The sequence below is a fragment of the Arvicola amphibius genome, chromosome 1 (assembly GCF_903992535.2).
Source record: "Arvicola amphibius chromosome 1, mArvAmp1.2, whole genome shotgun sequence".
NCBI lineage: Eukaryota > Metazoa > Chordata > Mammalia > Rodentia > Cricetidae > Arvicola > Arvicola amphibius.
Genome location: NC_052047.1, coordinates 18,702,641 through 18,724,511, shown reverse-complemented (window position 1 = coordinate 18,724,511; position 21,871 = coordinate 18,702,641). Strand labels below are relative to the sequence as shown.

Below are 21,871 nucleotides of genomic sequence, written 5' to 3'. Positions count from 1 at the left end.
TTTTGAACTCTGTAAAGACAATCATTGTATATATGATCATACTTGCCTTGCACATAAGTGATTTTGAGATTTTCCCGATGTCTCCCAGGGGAAATGCCACACTGTGTCCTATGTTTGGATCATCTTTAGGTACTTGTTCATTCAAAATGACTATAGAAAACCGTAAATGATGAAAATGCCAAACTTATATACGCAGTACATAAAAATAAGAGATTGTGTAAAAGAGGAAATACAAAGGAAAAACTGCCAGCAAAGATATGGGGCAAATATGAAACATTGGCGAAATGCTGAAACAGGATGAAACAGGAAAAACTTTCCTTATATTTAAAAATATACTAATGTTTGCGAAATGGAATCTGATTCTGGGACACATCCGAGGTTAGAATCAAATTTCACTAATTCTATGGCCAGTGAGGGACTGTATTTATCTAGGACTGGTAATAAAGAACAAGTTTAGATTAAAACGCATCCACCATCTGGCATTTAACAGCTTACAGAAACTTGGGAGGTATTCCATCCAGCGGGACAAGAACAGAGGCGGGGGTGGGGTCCCTGATAAACCTGGAGGGGAGGAATATAAGGGCAAGAGACACGAGAAATGACAGCAAGTCTAGTTTTCTTACTAAGCTGCCCACTTTATTATTCCTCAGAAGCTGTTCTATAGCAAACAGGCAAGTGGGAGAGGAGGTAGGATGCTGGAATTTAGGTCTGGAAGCATTCCTAGCTGTTGAGGAAAAACTGAGGTCTGTGATTGTTAACTAACAAAGGAAATGCTAATTGCTTCTAAAGCCTGGGGCGGACAGGTCTTGAGGGAGACAAAATACTGGGTTAATTTCCTAGGCCCAGAATTTATCCTGCAGAGGTGACAGAGGTGTATGTTTTTACTTAACTTGTGAGCTTAAGATGGCAATAAACAAAATACAGGTCTCAAAATACAGGTCTTTGCTTCTGGCAGAGAGGAATGATAAAACCATGTGTTGTGAAGGAGGGAGGAAGGGAGGGAGGGAAGGAGGGGACCCATGCTCAAAGACATGGTGTGAAGTTAAGCCACTGTTTCTACAATCATGAAGCAAATTGAAAAACTAGGAACCTGATAATAATGCCAGTCTCTAAGACCGTATAGGCAATGCAATCAGGAAGTCACCGCAATTACAAAACTGTCCCCTCAGGGAAGCCTCAACAAATAACACAACAGTGAACATCAAGACTGCTTATTGCATCTGAGTTCACGCCACATCACACCTAAAATGATACACACCAGCACAACTGATAGCCCCTGGCCATCAACGTCTGTGAAGCTAGAGATCACACACTGTACCATCCCATCCCATTACCATGGAGAAGTCAGATACTTATGAGCTGTTCCTGCCTTTTCTTTGGTGATGGGAGAATTCTCACTGAGCTTCACCTATTCTGACTCCAAGTGCTAGCATCGATCCTTAAACACACCTTTTGTTGAGCAGTTACCTTTTGGTTGTCTTGTTGCCCTCCATGTGAAGCTTGTCTGAGAGTTTCCAAAGGGTACAAAGCCTATGCAAAAAAAAAAAAAAAAAAAAAAAAAAAAAAAAAAAAAAAATGGTTGAGAAAAATTTGGACACACTATGATATTCCTTAATCAAGAATTTGCATTTGGCATTGTCCCTTTGGAAGCTGTGGAAATCAGCTTGCTAAAAATGTAAATTGGAGAACAATAAAGAAACCTGGGTGGGTCCACAGTCTCTGTCAGCAAAGAGGCCGAGGCCCCCTGCAGCTGGGAAGACTAAAATCATCCTTGATGTGCCTCTGGACTTCTTCCTATGGACAGGTGTCCCACACCTGCCATCCACCACACTTTGGTGAAAAGAATCCAGTCCTTGCCAATCTTATTGGTTCATTCCAATTCTACTTGGGAAACTTTCTGTAAAATGCAGAAATTTGTTTTTTGGGTTTTTTTTTTGGGGGGGGGGGGGTTGGTTTGGTTTTTTTTTTCCCCAACATTTTGAGCTTCAACAGTAAAAAATGACATATTGGGAAGGGTTTAAATGAATGTGAAGCACCAATCTACTTTGTTTTCACCAGCAACACCAACTAAATGATCCTAAAAGAAAAGCATACACTTGAAGTTTGTATATATTGAGTCTGTAATGGCAGAATAAATTTTAAACAAATTTGACTAACAATATCATTATTACGCTATCACCAGAGTATCTATTATTCTGAATTCCTAGCCTCTGCTAAAGCTAACAGTAGCTTGTGATCGACTTGATTTGGGAGCTGGTGTTCTATGTGTATATTGGCCTCTGTTAGACTTTTCCCCAGTGTGACAAAACACCTGGGAAAACAACTTAGTGGGGGAAGGGCTGGCTTTGCTCACGGTTTCAGAAGTCTCAGTCTATCATGAGTCTATCATGACATGGAGGAGAGGATACGGCACAGCCGAACACACACATACCATAGAGCCAGGGAGCAGAGAGAGAACATGCCTAACTCACTAGCCTTCCTCCTTCCCCCCTCTTATTCCATCTGGGTCCCCTGTGGGGGGATGGTGCCACGTCCTTCCAGAGGGGATCCTTCCCTCTTAGTTAATCTTCTCTGTAAATTTTCTCATAAACACATCCCAAAATGTTCTTTGCTAATTTAGGTACTCCACAAAAGACTGTCAATCAAGATTCGCAACTTGAGTGTGACAGTAAACATACCTTTGGTCCCATCAGAGACAGGCAGATCATTTTGAGTTCCAGGCCAATCAAACTACATGATGAAACCTGTCTTAAAATGGGGGAAGGGGGACCCATAAGCACCCAAACTATTACATTATAAAAATAGTGTGGGCATATGACCAGGAAAAACTCTTACCAGCTAAAAGCAATTCTTCATACAATACTGAAAATGCTCAGGCTAGCGAATTAAATTATTAAACAGTGGTTCTAGTATAACTTCAGTAGCAGTGCTTTTACACCATTTTTCCTGACCCAAATACTTCTGGAAAACAAGTTCTGAAAACTTCATTATGTCAATAATTTTTGGGTAAAGGAGGGAAGAAACTCCATGCTGAGCGCCTATGAATCTCTAGGATTCTATTACTACAATTTTCATGTTCTCTATTGAAAACACTTTTATCCTATTAGTTTCAATAAAAAATTGACTAGAAACTCATTCACATTGTTGTTAAAATTAAAGTTTTCCAGTTATGTATTGTAAACATAAAATATGTGTGTATGTATATGTGTGTGTGTGTGCACGCACGCATGCACATTTTTCAAGACAAGGTTTCTCTGTGTAGTTCTGGATGGCCTGGAATTCATTTGCATACAAAGCTGTTCTGAACTCAGCGATTCACCTGTCTCTGCCTCCAGAGTGCTGGGATTAAAGGTGTGCATCACCACACCCGGCAACACAATTATATTCGATGCCAATACCTTTGAAATCTATCAAATGAATTGTGATGCAGGTAGTAATTAATCAATAAGTACTAAGGACCACAAACCAAGAAATTCTACATGAAGAGTGGACATTTCTGCTCGGACTTGCTGACTTAAGCAATACCAATAAGTAGATAGTAAAGTAATCATACCTAGTAACAAAGATTTCACCAGGCTCTTGAGAGATGAGTAAGACATTACCAAACAGATAACAGAAAGGAGGGCCTGTGAGCACACAGTACTGGGAGCTGTGAGGAGAAAAACCAATGGGCTTTGAGACATCTAGGAACCATGGCTTCAGCAGAAGGTACTTGTTTGTAAAACACTCTGGTTAGATATGGTTCTAGAGGGACAAATACTTATGGTTCACGAAGAGTTGAAAAAGGAAATCTCAAAAGCAGTGGGGATCTTTTAGACCCTTCCATCTTGTATTAAAGATGTTTTAATAAAAAATTGGTTTGTATTTCACATGAGCCAGTAAAGAAAAGTAATGGGGACTGCTCAGTACATTTGATCAATCTGTAATGGGATTTCTACTGCAGTGGTGCCAGGGTACAGTGGGGTTGGGAACCCTGACAGGTCTAATTGGCTGAAACGTTTAAGACAGATTAAACATTAAGATAATGTTTAAATTTCGAGTTTTGTATTATTTGGGAGAGATGGTTGAAGAAGACATCTTTGGGTCTCGGTGTATTAAGGATTAATTTAACTTCCAAGTCAACAGACCAAAAGAACCTCGTTGTTTGATGAACTAGGCTTTTATTTTTTGCTTCCTTTTTTAAAAGGTAAGAAAGACATAGGTAAGCAGATGTTTACTTTGCAGAAATATTCCTGTCTAGGCCCACTGAGATGGTTTCGGAGTTTAAGGAACACGCTGCCAAATCTAAGGGCTTGAGTTCATTCGATTCTAGAGCCCCACACTGTAAAAGGAGAGAACCAATTGTCACAAACTGTCCTCCGCCCGCTACACAAGCATTGTGGTATGTGCACACTTGAGCCTGAGTGTGAGCTCACATACATGCACACACACACAAGTAAATGGAAAAAAATATTTCTTTTTTTTCTGAAGGCTGTCTTTCTCTTTCGTATAAAACTCTATGACCACAACTAGGCCTGGTGATGCAAACCTTACTCCCAGCACTTTGGAGGCAGAAGCAAGTAGATCTCTGTGAATCTGAGACCTACCTGGTCTACAGAGTAGAATTTCAGGCCAGCCATGGCTATGAAATGAGATCCTGTTTTAAAACAAACAAACAAACAAACAAAAATCTTCCTATAGATTCTATAAATTCAATATAAGTATTTTTCTAATGAACACACTTTATTTAAGTCACGTCTTTTAGAAATAAAGACAGAGAGCAGTAAACACTAATAAAAGCTGGAAACGCCAAATGTGTCTTTGGTATCTCTTCTGAAGCCCACAGTGCCTGCACCTGTTCCTTTCATCCTTAGATGATAATCTGCTGTTTATTTTGCTACCAGGAATCTAAGCAGATGAAGCTTGAAAAGAGGTTGCCTTTTAAAACTTGCTCTGTGCCTGACCTTTCTTACTTCACAAAAAGTAAAGGGGGGGGGGGAGTGTGTGTGTGTGTGTGTGTGTGTGTGTGTGTGTGTGTGTGTGTCCTGTTGGTGGAAGGGTTGGTGGTTAAAAAGCAAGTTGGGACTTCCTCTTTGAACAGTTGCCTTTCCTCTCACAAAACGGAGATTTCATTTTGTCTGAGGCTGGATAGAATTGAAAACGACCCAAACACCAGAGCCACGGGCATGATGGCTAAGAAGCCCCCGAAGCCAGCGCCCCGCAGGATCTTCCAGGAGAGGTTAAAGATCACCGCTCTGCCCCTGTACTTTGAAGGGTTTTTGTTAGTCAAACGGTCTGATTACCAGGTAAGTCTATAAACGGAAATTTTAAACATGAAAGTTTTCACTTAACATAAAACTTACTTCATGACAATGTGATGTGATGAGGCCTCTGTGTCTGTTTGGCTTATACCCTCTTCCTTCAGTGAGAAGAATGATTCTAATTTTGATAGCTTAGATACAGTTCACAGCATATATATATACGCATGCATATGTGTATATGTATGTGTGTGTGAGTGTGTGTATGTGCGTGTGTATGTGAGTAGAAAGACAAAGGGCTTGTATACACACACACACACACATGCATATATATGTAAGTATAATAAAGTTCTAATATTTAGCCATAGTAGAAAAACTCAATGAAATTTTCAAAGAATTGTTCTAAACATCACATAAGATTTTGCCTTTCAAGATAATTTTGTTTGTGTGTTTTCTCAGCAATTAACTACTATGCTTCAGTAGTGATAAATTACATGAAGATAAAACAAGATCTCCTGAGTAAATTGGGAGCATGGGTACCATGGAAGAGGGTACAAGGGGTGGGGAGAGGTAGGGAGAGAAGCAGAGACAAATATATAGCTCAATAAAAACAATAAAAAAGTACCTTTTGCTAACTGTAATTTAAAAATTTATGTTTTAAAATATATGGAATATTTTGTGAGTCTTCTTAAAGCTAAAGTACCTTTTTAAAAACAAAATTAGCGTATTTGCTATTCATAATAACACCCTAAATGCTCTTTTAGGGCCAGTATGGTGAACAGAATTTCCAGAATGCATAAGGAAGCAATATTAAATAAATATCAAATTTTCATGATTTTATGAGTTTACCATTTCTTACAGTTAATCAGTATACACTTCCATATGATTTAGAGTAGGACCGGGTTATTATTCATCTTAAAATCCGCTTATCATCTTCATGTAATTTATCACCACTGACGCATAGTAGTTAACTGCTGAGTTTTCTACTTCCCATGTAGTTTAGATTCACGTATCTCTCTCTTGGTGTCCTCATTTTCTGGTGTATCTGCTTTTAAAGTTGCAATTGTGGACAACATAAAATTAGCTAGAGAAATGATACTAAAAGTAAAGAAAGCCATTGGTGTAGGTAGAATTTTATGAAATGTTAATATTGGCTGAAGTTCACCAAGTTTTAAATGTTTACAGAAATAACAAGCATTCAATGATGATAAGTCAAGGCTTCAGATGATTAACATTCATGAAAAATTATGAATTTGAAAATACTGTAACAGTATTTTTATATTTTCTATGTACATGGTAAAGACATTGCCATTTGAGAATCTGGATGGGATTTTGTTGTAGGTGTTAAACATCTCTTAGTGAATTTGCAAGCTATTTTAGAATTTTTCTGTTTTTGCAGTTCAGCTACACAGTTTTACTTCAAAAACGGAGAACAGCCAAAAGTAAATTTCTAATTGGCAATTTAAATTTGATCATTCTCTGACCGTCTTTCCAGAGTGTCTCTAGTAACTGTGCCTGATACCAAGATCTTTTCAGGCGTTTAAACAAAGCATGTGTGGGTATGGTTAGCAGACAAAAATCCACAATTTTAAAATATCAGTAAACCATGTCTGCACTTGATGGTTTTCCACATACAACTTATAACCTTCTGAAAATGACTCCATCATCTCCCGGGACTCAGTTTATTCAACCGCAAACAAACAAACAAACAAACAAAAAGATACTATTTACTTAGCATAATATATTACTACTTGCACTGTATTCTTTATTATTTCTGGAATAACTAAGTGCAATACTGAATCAATTTGTTTTCTGAGCAGTGTTTATTGCATACCTTGTACATGACAAACTGAGAAGAAGTTTAGTTTAGTAATAGTTGTGATTTCTTATCTAACTTCTACCCTGGCTTTTCTTAGAAAGCATGCTTTAAGACAGAAGGAACTGCAATTGAGTATTTCTCGTAAAGGCTGGGGATGGAACTAAATAGTAGAGCACTTGTCTAAGAGGCAGGGGGCCCTGAGTTCAATTCGAGCAAGGAAATGCAAATAACTATGAAACGTATATATGAGAAGACTCATTTGTTTGCCCATTTGAATGCATTAGCAACTGCCTTTCCCCTGTGTATTAAGCAGAAGAGGAAGAAGAGAATGGCAGCAATGTCAACGTACATGGTGGTTTCACAGATGAAAATGATAACTATATAAAGTACTAATTTCTCATTTCAGATTAGATTCATTTTCTTCCTTTTTACTTTTTTGTCTGCTCACATCCTAAAGTCAGTTTGAAGTCTACAAACAAATGCTCCCTGGCACTTGCTGCCGGTTGTGGGGAAATCCCACTTATTTCCTTAAGTGTTTCTCTCTTCGCTTCTGTATTTAAGTTTGTGAGCACTATGCTGTCCCTTTGATCAAGTCAGTGCTGGAGTTCATGGCATACATGAACTGGAGAGGCTATGGAGAATGCTGAGTCCCTGCTGGAAACAAACTCAGAAGATTAAGCTGGAGAAAACTTGCTTTAAGAATAAGATGTTCAGACTCTCTTCCATCTTCCTCTCAGAGAGGCAGCTTCGCTTCTGCCTCTCTCCCCACTTCTCTGCTTCGCCCCCTCCCTCTCTCCTTTAATAAAGCTTTATGTCTAAAAAAAATAGAATAAGATGTTCAATAAAGAAATTATAGGTCAAGAGGCTCTTATTGCAAGGTTTTATTTTATTTTTACTCTTCTCTCATACATTACAACCCTACCACAGTTTCCCCGCCCCCTGTCTCTCTACCCCACCTGCCCTTTCCCACAGATTCACGCCCCCTCTGTCTACCTCTGTAAAGAGCAGGCTTCCCAGTGACATCAAACAAGCACAGCATAACAAGTCATAGTAAGAGTAGTCACGGGGCAGTGGTGGTGCACGCCTTTAATCCCAGCACTCAGGAGGCAGAGGCAGGCGGATCTCTGTGAGCTAGTTCCAGGTCAGGCTCCAAAGCTACAGAGAAACCTGTCTTGAAAAAACAAACAAACAAACAAAAAACAAAACAAACAAACAAATGAAAACAAAAAGAGTAGTCATGGGGTTGGAGAGATGGCTCAGAGGTTAAGAGCACTGGCTGCTAGTCCAGAGGTCCTGAGTTCCTGAGTTCAATTCCCAGCAACCATATGGTGACACACAACCATCTGTAATTCGATCAGGTTCCCTCTTCTGGCATGCAGACAGAACAATGTATATATAATAATAAAAAAAAGAGTAGGCACATGTCATCACATCAAGGCTGGATGAGGCAACCCAGTAGGAGGAAAAGAGTACCACAAGCAGTTGTTTCAAGTTAACAGGTCATTTAAAAAGAAATTATAGTGCCCCACCCCCAATAAACATACCAGCATATGCTGATTTTAACACAGTCCTAGAAGGACCCTGAATTTCAGGTCAAGAATCTATGAAAAGTATTTTTCAAGGGAAAGACAAAGGAAGATTTACTTGAACTTCAGCATTAGGGCTTTAGATTGACTAAAAAGTATTCAATAATTAAAACACAATCAAATGGAAAATGCATCGCAGTTTTTATAATTCAAAAAAAGAGTCAACTTTCCCAGGCCTTTAAATACAAGAAAGTTTGAGCAATAGCCCGTTGTTCCTTCCATCTGTGATGTTCCAAGCTTTAAAGAATGTAACGTATCTTCTTAACCTTAAAATGATGATATGATCATCATAATGGATCAACGTGTCATTCCCTGATGGTCCTCACATTTAGGAAGCTTTTAGTACTATGTCATTTGTGTCCTAAAACACAATTTTCAATACCAGGAAACTCTAAAATTTTAAAATAACATGCCTCTCCCAGCAAAACATTTGGAACATAGATATTCACTAGGAGAAGATGAACATATGTACCCCTATATCAATATTCTATGTAGATTATTGAATATGTGCAAAAGGAAATAAAAAGTAGATGAACATAAGTAGATATTCTCTAAGTTTCCCAATGGATCCTCTTGCACATTTTGGGTATGTGCACCTCTTTTCGGAGAAGCATTATACAATATCTTTGGCTGGCCAACTGCCCTTTTTGTTAAGAGAAAAAAAGGAATATTTTGTTGGGGGAGAAGATAGAAAGAGATTTAAATAAATTCCAGTGTTCCTATTTACAATGAATTGCTTTATAACTAATCTTCTCTAGTTACATTACCAAGAAAAAATACCAGGAAGGCAAGAGATTGTTCAAAGTTTGCAATGTGTTCAATTCCTTTAAATGTAATATGTTTCCTCCTTTGTAAATGGATAATCACTTTTTTGCACATATAAATGAATTTGTGGAACAGATAGAGGATGTGATAGTGAATATATTTTATTGAAGTTTGACCATGGGGGATATTGTGCTAAGGTCTTAACGTCTTGTCACTCGGTTGTTAAAACAACTCTTTTGGATAGCAAGTGTGTGCATCTCACAGATAAGTATCTGTGGCTCATGGAAGTTTTGTTAAAATTTCCTCATTGATTGGAAAGTATGGATTTTATTGCGAGGGATATGGCAAAATGCTGCCTCTCAAACTCAAGTTCTAATTCCTTTTGACAGTAGCTTCCAGATGTTACAGATACCCTTTAAGTAGACATTTCATCATGAACTCAACAGTAAGCTTAATGGACTTTCATAATCTTTTGAGTATAATGAGACATTGACCTTAAACTTGAACTACAAAGTCATCGAGGACTATGGAGCAAGGAATAAGTTAGAGATCTCATTTTAGTGCCTTTACTCCAGAAATTTAATACAGATTAAACAATTCTCAGATTCCATCTTATACCTGTAAGAATGGCCAAGATCAAAAACACTGATGACAACTTATGCTGTAGAGGTTGTAGGGTAAAGGGAATACTCCTGCATTGCTTGTGGGAATGCAAACTGGTACAGCCCCTTTGGATATCAGTATGGTGATTTCTCAGAAAATTAGGAAACTCAAGATGCAGTAATACCACTTTTAGGTATATATCTGAAGGATGCTCAATCATGCCACAAGGACATGTGCTCAATTATGTTCATAGCAGCTTTGTTTGTCATAGCCAGAACCTGGAAACAACCTAAATGCCCCTCAACTGAAGAATGGATAAGGAAAATGTGGTACCTTTACACAATGGAGTACTACACAGCAAAAAAAAAAAAAAAAAAAAAAAATAACAGCATCTTGAAATTTGCAGGCAAATGGGTGGATCTAGAAAACATCATATTGAGTGAAGTAACCCAGACCCAGAAAGACAAATACAATATGTACTCACTCATAAGTGGTTTTTAGACATAAAGCAAAGAAAACCAGCCTACAGTTCACAATCCCAGAGAACCTAGACAACAATGAGGACCCTAAGAAAGACATACATGAATCTAACCTACATGAGAAGTAGAAAAAGACAAGATCTCCTGAGTAAATTGGGAGCATGGGGACCATGGGAGAGGGTAGAAGGGGAGGGGAGAGGATGGGAAGGGAGCAGAGAAAAATATATAGCTCAATAAAAACAACTTTAAAAAAGCAAGAAACTACTTGCTAAATGCACTCTACTCAGAGATATGGCCATCAAATTAATTTTTAAAATATTTAAATATCTATACAAATAAAAATACCTACCCGGATACTAATTACTTAGTATTAGTCTACTTATCCTGGGATCCATATGGTCTTCTCAGAAACTAATTCAGAGTTCTGACTATTTCTCTGCCCGTGAGTTTGTGACTATCCGTTGCAGAAGCTCATGGGTCATACTGTTATTTCTTACCTTATTTTTCCTTCCTTTGTACTCAAGTCATTGCCTTTATATTTGGTTCTTACTCTAGTTAATAATTTCTTCTTAATTCTCTCTTTCAATCGATAAGATTTTTTTTCACCTTTTAACTTCTGTTTGCTCCCTGGTGAATTCTACCCAATTAATATCATTCTTTTGTGCCGGGCCATCTCTGTAATTTTTCTCAGGAACACAAAGAGATACCTGCATGTACATTCTGAGGAATCTCAATAACCTTTGCCCTTTACAAATGATGCTAGCTTTGTTTTCTTCTGAAGGCTAGTTAGGAAAATGAACAGAGTGGTAGAGTGACTTCTAGTGCTTTCTCTAAGACTGACTATCTTGGGTTTGATTTTAGAGGCTACATATCCATTAAACATCACTAGTGGTTATATTTCCTAAACTATGCCCATAGATTTTAACGGTTTTTACAGTGCTCGCCTAGATCTGAAATACAAAATAGCTTTGACCTGCTGTTTTCATAACAGAGGCTTACTGACAGAGAAGAGTTTGAAAGCTCCCCCCACCAACCAGCAAAAAAAAAAAAAGTGTGGTAAACCAAATAAGCCAGCTCCTCAGACGTAATTGTCTTTGTTAATTCATTGTGGGTCAAGTCTGTGATAGTTCATTCTGTTTCAACAGTGTCAAAGACTACTCAGTACCGCCAGTTTTACACAGCTCCCAAATGAACAAGGGGCCAGGACATATTAGCAACTTCTGCAGTGAAATGTCTCACTGAAGTTTTAAAAGCATCTCCAAATGCAAGAATAACTTATGGACCCAAGAGATGGCTCAGGGGCAAAGGGTGCTTACCTGAGTTTGTACTCAGAAACTTACACGGTAGGAGAAAATGAACTCCATCCAGCAAGTTGTGCTCTGACCCCACCATGAGCACTATGGTATATATGTGCATGCATACACGCACGCGCACACACACACACAGACACACACACACACAAACTGGTGTGAGAGGTCCTTCTGTCTCTGTGTTGCTTTTATTGGTTAATGAATAAAGAAACTGCCTTGGCCTGTTGATAGAGAAGAACTTAGGTAGGTGGAGTGGGGGGGGGGGGAACTGGACTGAACTGGGAGAAGGAAGATAGAAGGGAGAAACCATGGAGCCGCTGCCAGAGTCAGATATGCTGAAACTTTGCAGGTAAGCCACTGCCATGGGGCGATACACAGATTAATAGAAATGGGTTAAATTAAGATGTAAGAGTTAGCCAATAAGAAGTTAGAGCTAATGGGCCAAGCAGTGATTTAATTAATACAGTTTCTGTGTGATTATTTTGGGTCTAAGCTATCCAGCTGGCTAGGAACCAAAAATAGCCTGCTACTACACAAACACTAAAGAAAGGAAGAATGAAAATGTTTTAAAATAATTAAAAAGGAAACCTTTAGGAGTGATTTTGTACAGGAAGGACAATTTATTTCATTATTCTGTTCCTTAAGATAACCTGCCCTTCTCTTTCACGGTCTCATTAGAACATACCTTAAAACCCTACCACCATTCTCTCAGATGACCCTATAAATCACTACATTAAAAAATATTCCAGGTTGGAGAGATGAGTCAGTGGTTAAGAGCTGCTTTCCCAAATGATGAAGGTTTAGCTTCCAGCACCCACATGGTAGCTCAAAACCATCTGTAACTTGGTCATCAGCTTATGCAAGACCCCTGGTCCCAGCTACTGCTTTTGTCTTCTTCACTTCTTGTCTGCTCTGTTTCTCATGCCTGGGTCTCCCTCTTGACACCTTGCCGTCCAGGACCTTTATTTCTGCCGGTTCAGGTCATCACTATATGAAGAAGTTCCACGAGCAGCAATCTCTCTCTCTTTCCCCAACTTTAAATGTTTAGGATCTTCTACTGTGATTTTTCTTCCCCCAAGTTTTAAACCAAACAGACTTAGGACTTACATAACTAAGGGTCTTAGTTTTATTACTGATAAAGTCGACGGATTTGATAGTAGTTTGATAGTAGGCCTAAGCAGCTAAGGCTCCAACATAGAGTGAGCTACCTAGAGTCACTGAGTCAACTCGAGAGGCCCAAGCCTACACTTCATAGGCCTTTTGCTCCCTGGCAGGAAATGGAGCAGAGCACCCACTCTTCTCTCCACACAGGCAGAGAGAGGACCGGAAGGGGTGAGTGAAGCATCCTGCCTCCCGACCTCACCTGTTTGGTACTCAGTCCTGCTCGATTCAGACATCAATCATTCTGTCAGCATCCATGAGTGAATATATGAGAGAGTGTAAAAAAGTAGCAGAGGCCAAAAACAGGGCGATTGTAGTGGCAGAAAGCTTGGTGTCCTCAGTGAGCAGAAGGAAAGACATTTCTAAAGGGGTTAAAACTAAGGTTTGTTCTCTTGCTAATCTACTTGACTCTAAGAAGTGCCAGCCATTGGCATACACTGGAAATTCAGATTTTAGGAACCTCTTTCCTCTGTTTTGTACTTGCCTTTTAAGAAGGAATTTTGACTATTCCCTTAGTTGCAGTCATAGGCCTATTATATGTTGCAGTCAGCTCTCAATCATGGGTTCATAGGAGTGGAAAGACCACCTGCCATGGGTAGGGACACAGCTTTCCAAGTTCCACATCTGTGTTTGGGGTAGGTTGCTGCAGTAATATGATCATTTTATTTAAATTTGACCATATGTACATACCACCAAAGTATAACTTTTATTTTTTCCTACAAATTAGGTGAATCTATTTTTCTACCTTTTGAATTTTGACCATGTCATGTAATGTGCTTAGGTAAATATGACAGAGGCAGAAATTTATATTAATCATATGCTTGTTAAGGATGAAGAGGTGGCTCAGTGGTTAAGAGCATTTGCTACTCTTGCAGAAGACCTGGGATCAGTTCCTAGCATCCATGTGGTAGCTCACAACAACTGCTCAATCCAGATCCAGGAGATCAGACCCTCTGCTGGCCTCTGTGGGCTCCTGAACCCACATAGCAGATGTAAATGCATTAGGTGTGTGTGCACCCACATACGATTTAAAAATGAACAAGTATGCTTGCACATTTATTCTGTCTTATAGAAAATGCTTAGTGTTTTGTATTTAAGATTTAATTTTAATTATGTGTATGTGTGTTGTCTATGTGTGGTTATATCCAATATGGATACCGGGAACTGAGTCACGTCTTCAGGAAAGCATTTATTTTTTCTCTCTCTCTAGATAGGGTTTCTCATGTAGCCATGGCTGTCTTGGAACTCACTCAATATACCAGGCTGGCCTCAAACTTAGAGATCTGCCTACCTCTGTCGCTGGAGTGTTGACACTGAAGGCATGTCCCACCACACGGCCAGTAAGCATTCTTTGTTTGTTTGTTTGTTTATTTGTTTGTTTTGAGACAGGGTTTCTCTGTGTAACATCCCTAGATGTCCTGGAACTGGCTCTTGTAGACCAGCTGGCCTCAAACTCACAGAGATCCACCTTCCTCTGGCTCCGCCTCCCGAGTGCTGAGATTAAAGGTATGCACCACCACTGCCTGGCACAACCAGTAAGCATTCTTAACCATGATACTTCTCTCCATTTCTAGTAATGTTTATGAAGGTATGTGAATAAAGTTTGGGCAGGGTGTAGTTGGGAGACAGAGGCAGGTAGATCTCTGTAATGTCAAGACCAACCTGCAGTGCGGTCTGTGTAGGGAGTTACAGGACAGCCATAGCTACATAAAGAGGCCCTGTTTCAGGGGGAAAAAAATCAATGAAGTAACTGAAATGAGAGCCTGAATTTTTTACATTTAGAATGTTATTTGTATAAAATTCATGGTAATGTGTATTTATTAATAATTAAATGTTAACTTCATGGATGAAATTCTGTCTTTAAACTTCAACTATGAAGCATTACATCCTTTTTACCATCAATTTTTTATATCGCCTGAGGTATATCAAAAGTAAATACAGCTTCACAAGCCCAGACTAAAAGTTATACTCTCAGCTAAGTGCTGTAACTGTATTTATTCATTCTTTCAGTCCTTTTATATGCTCTGGAAGGAAGGTGTGCCCATGTCCTAATATGACCTTTTAAGTGACTCTGTCACTATGAGAACAGTTTCAGAGATCATCTAGTTAAGCACAAGTCAAATATTACACAAAAATAAATTTGAAAAAGATTTAATCAAGAATTAACTATAGGGCTGAAGAAATGGCTCAGTGGTTAAGAGCACTCGCTGCTTTTCCAGAGGACTTGGTTCAATTTCCAGCACCCATGTGGTGGTTCACAACTGTCTGTAAGACCAATTCCAGGGGGTCTAGTGTCATCTTCTGGCCTTCGGGGATATAGGCACACATGTGGTGCTAATAAAATACATGCAGGGGCAAAAATACTGAATATATATATATATATTCAGTCCAGGCCATCAAGAGCTTTTAAGTAAGATATTTTCAAGAAAGAGAGGGAGAGAGAGAGAGAGAGAGAGAGAGAGAGAGAGAGAGGGGGGGGGGGGGGGGGGGGGCAGGGAAGGAAGAAAGAAAAGGAAGAGTGTGTGTGTGTGTGTGTGTGTGTGTGTGTGTGTGTGTGTGTGTGTGTGTGTGTAAAAATGGCTCAGTGTTGAGTGGGTAACCCAGACCCAGAAAGACACTTATATATACTCATTCATAAGTGGCTTTTAAACATAAAGCAAAGAAAACCAGCCAACACATCACAATGCCAGAGAGCCTAGACAACAATGAGGACCCTAAGAGAGACATAACATAGATCTAATCTACATAAAAAGTAGTAAAAGACAAGATCTCCTGAGTAAATTGGGAACATGGCAACCATGGGAGAGGGTTGAAGGGGAGGGGAGAGGCAGGGAGGGGTGCAGAGAAAAACATAGAGCTCAATAAAATCAATAAAAATAATGGCTCAGTGGTTAAGAGCCCTTCCTGCTCTTCCAGAGGACCTGGGTTCCGTACCAGCACCCACATCAGGCAGTGTACAGCCTCCTGTAACTCTGCCTCCCAGGGATTCAACACCCTCTCCTGGCCTCCTTTACCTCTGCATCCACGTTGTGCTCTCAGGAGCACAAACATACACACATAAAATAAATAATTTTTAAAGATAGGCAAAATGTGAAGAGACAAGGATAATTTTATATTACAAAATTACAAAAGATAAAACAGACAATAAACACGTTGAATATGCAGTGATGCAGTGGTATTTATGACTTCTTTCCCACAGGAGTACAAGCACTACTGGACAGAGTTGAGAGGAACCACGCTCTTCTTTTATAGCGACAGGAAAAGCACAATAGTAAGTAGTTTGACATGTTCACCTGGCTCACCTTTTCAATAGACCATTGGCATAAAACCTATTATTCATTTTTTCCATCACCCCAAAATAAAGATGTTAAAAAATGTAAATCTGAGTGGGCCTATCAATTACCATGGGATCAGAGTGACAATTCCCTAAACAACTCAGAAGGTGTCAACTCATGTTTATAACTTTTTCTTCTTATCTTCCTGACCTAGATAATAAAAGCTTAGCTTAAGAGTAGAAATTTTAGCCCTTCGGTATAAATTGCTTAATGCAAATGTTAATTTCCATTTCTTGCAAATCGTAGCATGCTATGGAATGCAGTCATAATCTGAAAAAAAAACCAAAATGATTCCCACAGCATCATATGATGGAGGAGTGTTTATGTGTTACTTTCATTATTAATAAAGAAAACTGCCTTGGCCCTTTAAGAGAAAATTAGGTAGGTGGAGTAGACAGAACAGAATTGTGGGAACAAGGAAGTAGAGTGGGAGAGACGCTTCAGGCAGTCGCGTGGTGAGGCTCCATGCTGCTCCTCTCCGAGATGGACGCAGGTTAAGATCTCTCCTGGTAAGCCACAACTCGTGGTGCTACCCAAATTACTAAATATGGGTTAAAGGAAGATGTGAGAATTAACTAATAAGAGGCTACAGATAATGGGCCAGGCAGTGTTTAAAAGAATACAGTTTCCGTGTAATTATTTCGGGTGTAAAGCTAGCCGGCGACTGGGCGGCGGGAACGCAGCCCGCCGCTTCACACTACAATCATAAAATATGATGTTGCAATTTAACTTTTCTAGACAAAAGCAGATTCCTAAGAGCTATGAGAATAATGATGATGTGATTCTTCAATTAATTTTTTTGCTTTTTAGTGTGTATTAGAACTTCCCTGAGACACCAGGAAAGCAAAGACCCTGGCCTAAACCTTGTGTGATTTACAGTAACCAAGTTCACTTATCACTTCAAGAGGCAATACAGCTTGGTGATTGAGAGCCTGGTATGCCCAGAAAGATTGCCTAGCATTTTTTCTTTTCTTTTCTTTCTTTCTTTCTTTCTTTCTTTCTTTCTTTCTTTCTTTCTTTCTTTGTTTCTTTCTTTCTTTCTTTCTCTTTCTTTCTCTCTCTCTCTTTCTGTCTCTGTCTTCCTTCCTTCCTTCCTTCCTTCCTTTCTTTCTTTCTTTCTTTCTTTCTTTCTTTCGTTCTTTCTTTCTTTTGTTATTTGAGACAGGGTAACTCTGTGTAGTTTTGGAGCCTGTCCTGGAACTTGCTCTGTAGACCAGTCTGGCCTTGAACTCACAGAGATCTGCCTGTCTCTGCCTTCTAGGACTAAAGGCGTGTGCCAACACTGCCCGGCTTAGATTGTCTAGTATTTTAATGCTGGCCTGGCCATCATTAACTGGGATCTTGAGATAATCGCCTACCCTCTCTGTGACTTGTTGCATAAGAAGGGGCAAGGTAGAAAACAGATGACATCTTAAATTGGGAAGTTTGGAGACTGTTTAATAAAATTATGATAAACATCCAGAGCAGTGGTCAGCATAGACAGAAGTCCGGTGCCCTGAAGCTAAAAATAGTGCTGTATTGCCACATGAGGAGTGGGAGGAAAGAGTGGCAGAGCTTGTACTTAGGGAAGCATGACATTTGGTGGAGCTATACTCCATCCTCACTCTGGCCTCTGCTGAAGGTCCCCAATGGCCCAAGTCAACATGAAAGCAAAGGCTATGCCAAACCGATGTCATATAGATCCTCCTAATACAGTGTTGGGAGGTCAAAGGATACAATTGAACCTGCAGGAACAAATAACAAAGAGTCACATAGGAAATCTCCAATACTCCTATTTTTCAAATCTCTGCATCTAGGATGAAATCCATAGTCTATCTCATAAGGCTATAAAAGTGATCAAGTGAGACAGGACATAGAAGGATTTCAATCAATAGACTGCACACAGTAAGCCCTTTCATTGTTTATATATATTAATATATATTGACTACTTCATTTCCAAGCAAACTCTGTAAATTTGAATTCCGGTTTTCACTGTTATGTTTGGTTTTTGATCAAGCCTTCTGTGTAGGCCGTCCTCTTACCTTGTGATCCTCCTGCCTCAGTCTCCTAAGTACTGAGATTGCAAGCACACACACCACTGGACACCACTTAATTTTATTTTTAAATGAAACTTTTAAGTTTAAGGAGTAAGAACTTGTACACAATCATACTTACCTGGCAGGGTTGATACCATCATCACGGAGATGATTTTCCAAGGACAATCTTTCTCCATTGTATTCAAGATTTGCTTAACTCCTGAAATTTCCCCAGATGTACCAAATGTGGGGAACTGACTGCATAATTTGTGTTAGTGGAATATTGAGCTTGCAGTTTCCCCTTGAAAAAATGTATACATTCACACACACACACACACACACACACACACACACACACTATGGTACAAGGTTATACAGCTAGTAAAAGTGGTGTAATCCAGCGTGGCTTGTGAGCTGGTGGTCTTTTTAGGCACTCTGTCACAAGGAGGTCACAACAAAAGGCTGAAGAGCTGTCCACCTACCAATCTTGTTAAAAGAGAATGAAAATCCGTGGGGAAGTTTTCTGGTAGACTGTCTCAGTAGAAACCCAGGGATAGACCAACTGAGAAAGTCAAGCATCTGGCTGGCCTGCAGCAGGGAACAGTTTAAAATGACTTTACACATCTAAAAGGCTAAGAGGAAGTCATGTGGAAAGTTCACCGAATTTGCTCAGTGTTACTCCAGAGAAAAGGGTCCTGGACCAGTAGATGGGAAGTATCTAGAAAAAAAAAATGCAGCTCAATACAAGGAACACTTAGCAGGGCTCTTTCAGCAGTGTGAGGTCAACTGTGGGCCTGAAGACAACACTGAGAGCTGATTCCCACAGCTGGGTTAGACAGATAACCTTTAAGCCCACAGTTAAAACTAGAAGATATGACTTCCCTTTCTGTAACTGATGCATTGGCACTGTTTGTTAAAGCAAAACTCGCTGAGCCTGATCTAGGTAGTCCACCATACGAAGGTGTGGTTCAGTTCTGGTTTTGTTCCCTCATGTTTATCCTTCCATTTTTAATTTTTCTATGTTCCTTGAAGATAAATAGACTAAACCAAGCTTAGCCTCCACCCCATCAATATAGAAATCACTCTGGTAAGCTATTTTTCTGTTTTTAAGCCCTACATTATCCAGGAAAGTAAAATGAGCCAAGAAAGTTAAGCGAGACACAAAAGATATAGTACAATAAATAATACTAGACACAGTCAAGAAAAGCTAAAAGGAGAGAAAAAGAAGTGAAGAATGGGCTAATCTGTCAAAAAACGACTAACGTACAAACCGTTAAACCTGTTAGGTCTTTCTAATACTAGAGGGCAACGTTCAGCTGCTGTATACAGAGCAACTGCTCAGAATAATGTTTCTGTTCACCTGAGAAACAGAAATGTCTTAATAGGTACTTCATAACCAGCGGTGTTTGGAGAATGTGATAAAAGATGACTTTCTAAAATAAAATGTTAAATATGAACATATGTTTATAGACTCAGAAGCATAACTTCTGCAAAGATGTATGACACTCAACTAGAAAAATATTTAATATTTTTTACTGTATCTATTATGACTGTTGGGCCCACAAGAGTCGTGCAAAGATAGAGACAGACCACCAAAGTCTAATAAACCAGAAGCAAACTTTATTCCAGGAAAAAAAAATTTAAAAAGGAAATCTCCATGGGACACAAGAAGCTTATCAGCTAGCTTGAGACCACAGCCAGAGACAGACTTGTAAGGTTTTTTGCAAAGATCTTTTGCAAAGGCCAGTTTTTGAACTCCTTTTATAGCAAGCATTAGGTAATAACAAATGATTTTTACAATCTCAAGGTAAAACTCAGATACAAATTGCTCTTCTTTGCAATTTTTTTGTTGTTGTTTTGTTTTGTTTTTCGAGACAGGGTTTCTCTGTAGCTTTTTTAGAACCTGTCCTGGAACTAGCTCTTGTAGACCAGGCTGGCCTCGAACTCACAGAGATCCGCCTGCCTCTGCCTCCCAAGTGCTGGGATTAAAGGCGTGCGCCACCACCGCCCGGCCCTCTTCTTTGCAATTTTTGTTAATAATTTCTTTTGGTTAAACTAGTGTTTAAACCATTGTTTCTCTCTGGTACTTGCTAATGGTGTTTATGGGTCAATATAAAACCAAAAAGACAAAAGTCACGTACATCCCATCATATAAAAGTTAACTCAGCTCACATCAATTGCTGGTCATGAGTGGCGAGGGGTTGTTTTAAGGATAACTCTGAATTTGCAGAGCTGACCCTCAGTTTGTAGAGGGATGCTTCAGTCTTGTAAACAGAGCAGCCAGTTGTAAAGCAAAGTAACTCACTGTTAATAGTTAATCCTTAAAGTGCTGGGAAATTTGCCACAGCCTGTTCTTATTCTCCTAGGCTTACAACTTCATATTTATTTATTTTTACTTATTTTTGCATCTACAATTTTTTATTCTTATTCTTGGACTCCTCAGTGACAATAATTCTTTATTGTTAGACATTTGATTCTCATACAGTGCTTGCCTTGATTTTTGTAACTTCTCCTGTGATGAATTAGACATTTTTTGACTTCTGAAAAAGTATTTTGCAACAACCCTCCCTCATTTACAAGGAAACAACTTTAGATACAATGAACTAATGAAGTTTCATCTGGGTTATTACTATTTTCTCTCTTATATTTTCAAGTTTAGACAGAGGGCCAGAAAATCAGTGGACCTTAAGGCAACTATGGCTTGATTTTATAAGACAGTGTCTGAATAAATCACTTTATCTTTTCTATTTTATTTTATTCTATTTTATAAAGAAAAAACAAAAACAGAAAAAATATGTAATGCAGAATGTATTTATATCCAGAGTATTTATTATTAGAAAGGCTGCCTTTGGGAAAAGCAACAATCAATAAAATATACATTCATAAATGGTTTACTAATTTCCACAGTGTAAACATTCCTGCCATGACAGATTCAACCTATCAGTGTGACTGTATTGAGCATGAAGAGTAAAGAAATGCACAGAGCTGTTGCATGTTATTTATGCCACACAGAACAAAGATGTAAATAATATTGAGGGTATAGACAGTAAAATATTTTCTATAATTAGAAAAAAATAAAATTTGCATTTTTACTATATTATAAATTTATTTTAATATAATATTTTATTTACTTGTGTGTTAATATAACTAACTTTTAATAATAGCTAGGTTAACCAACTGCAAAATTCTCAAAAATTTAATTTGGCCTTTGCAAATTTGTATGGGTCAAGTCCAGCACACCGTCAAACAATGTGTTTACACATACTTTCTGGTATCAAGCAAAATGCCAATATGTTTAAAATCTATTATTTTCCTTCATGCTACAACAAGCGTATCTGACCCAGGAAGTAATTTCACAGTATTTTCCTTTATCTTTGCAGTATGTTGGCAAGTTAGACATAATAGACCTTGTATGCCTTACTGACCAAAATTCAACTGAGAAGAGCTGTGCAAAATTCACTCTTGTTCTGCCTAAAGAGGAAGTGCAGCTGAAGGTGAGTGGGGAGCAGCAGTCTCTAGAGAGTAAAGCATATGGGTAGCCTGTACCTTTTACTATCCAGA

The 21,871-nt window shown here is 38.9% G+C and overlaps 1 protein-coding gene and 1 non-coding gene across 3 annotated transcripts in view; both read left to right on the top strand.

The window, feature by feature from the left end:
• Nucleotides 1-5,131: 5,131 nt before the first annotated feature.
• Nucleotides 5,132-21,871, top strand: part of Stap1 (signal transducing adaptor family member 1) — a 38,002-nt gene continuing 21,262 nt past the window's right edge. Inside the window, exons 1-3 of one of the 2 annotated variants that reach the window (XM_038345610.1) lie at nucleotides 5,132-5,285; nucleotides 16,160-16,231; nucleotides 21,691-21,804. In XM_038345610.1, the coding sequence (XP_038201538.1) occupies nucleotides 5,166-5,285; nucleotides 16,160-16,231; nucleotides 21,691-21,804 (306 nt within the window). In that variant the 5' untranslated portion in view covers nucleotides 5,132-5,165. The remainder of the gene's footprint in view (nucleotides 5,286-16,159; nucleotides 16,232-21,690; nucleotides 21,805-21,871) is intronic. The other variant, XM_038345616.1, reaches the window with a different exon arrangement.
• Nucleotides 18,442-18,612, top strand: LOC119806143. Its single transcript, XR_005284169.1, has one exon. It is a non-coding gene; the product is annotated as a U1 spliceosomal RNA (small nuclear RNA).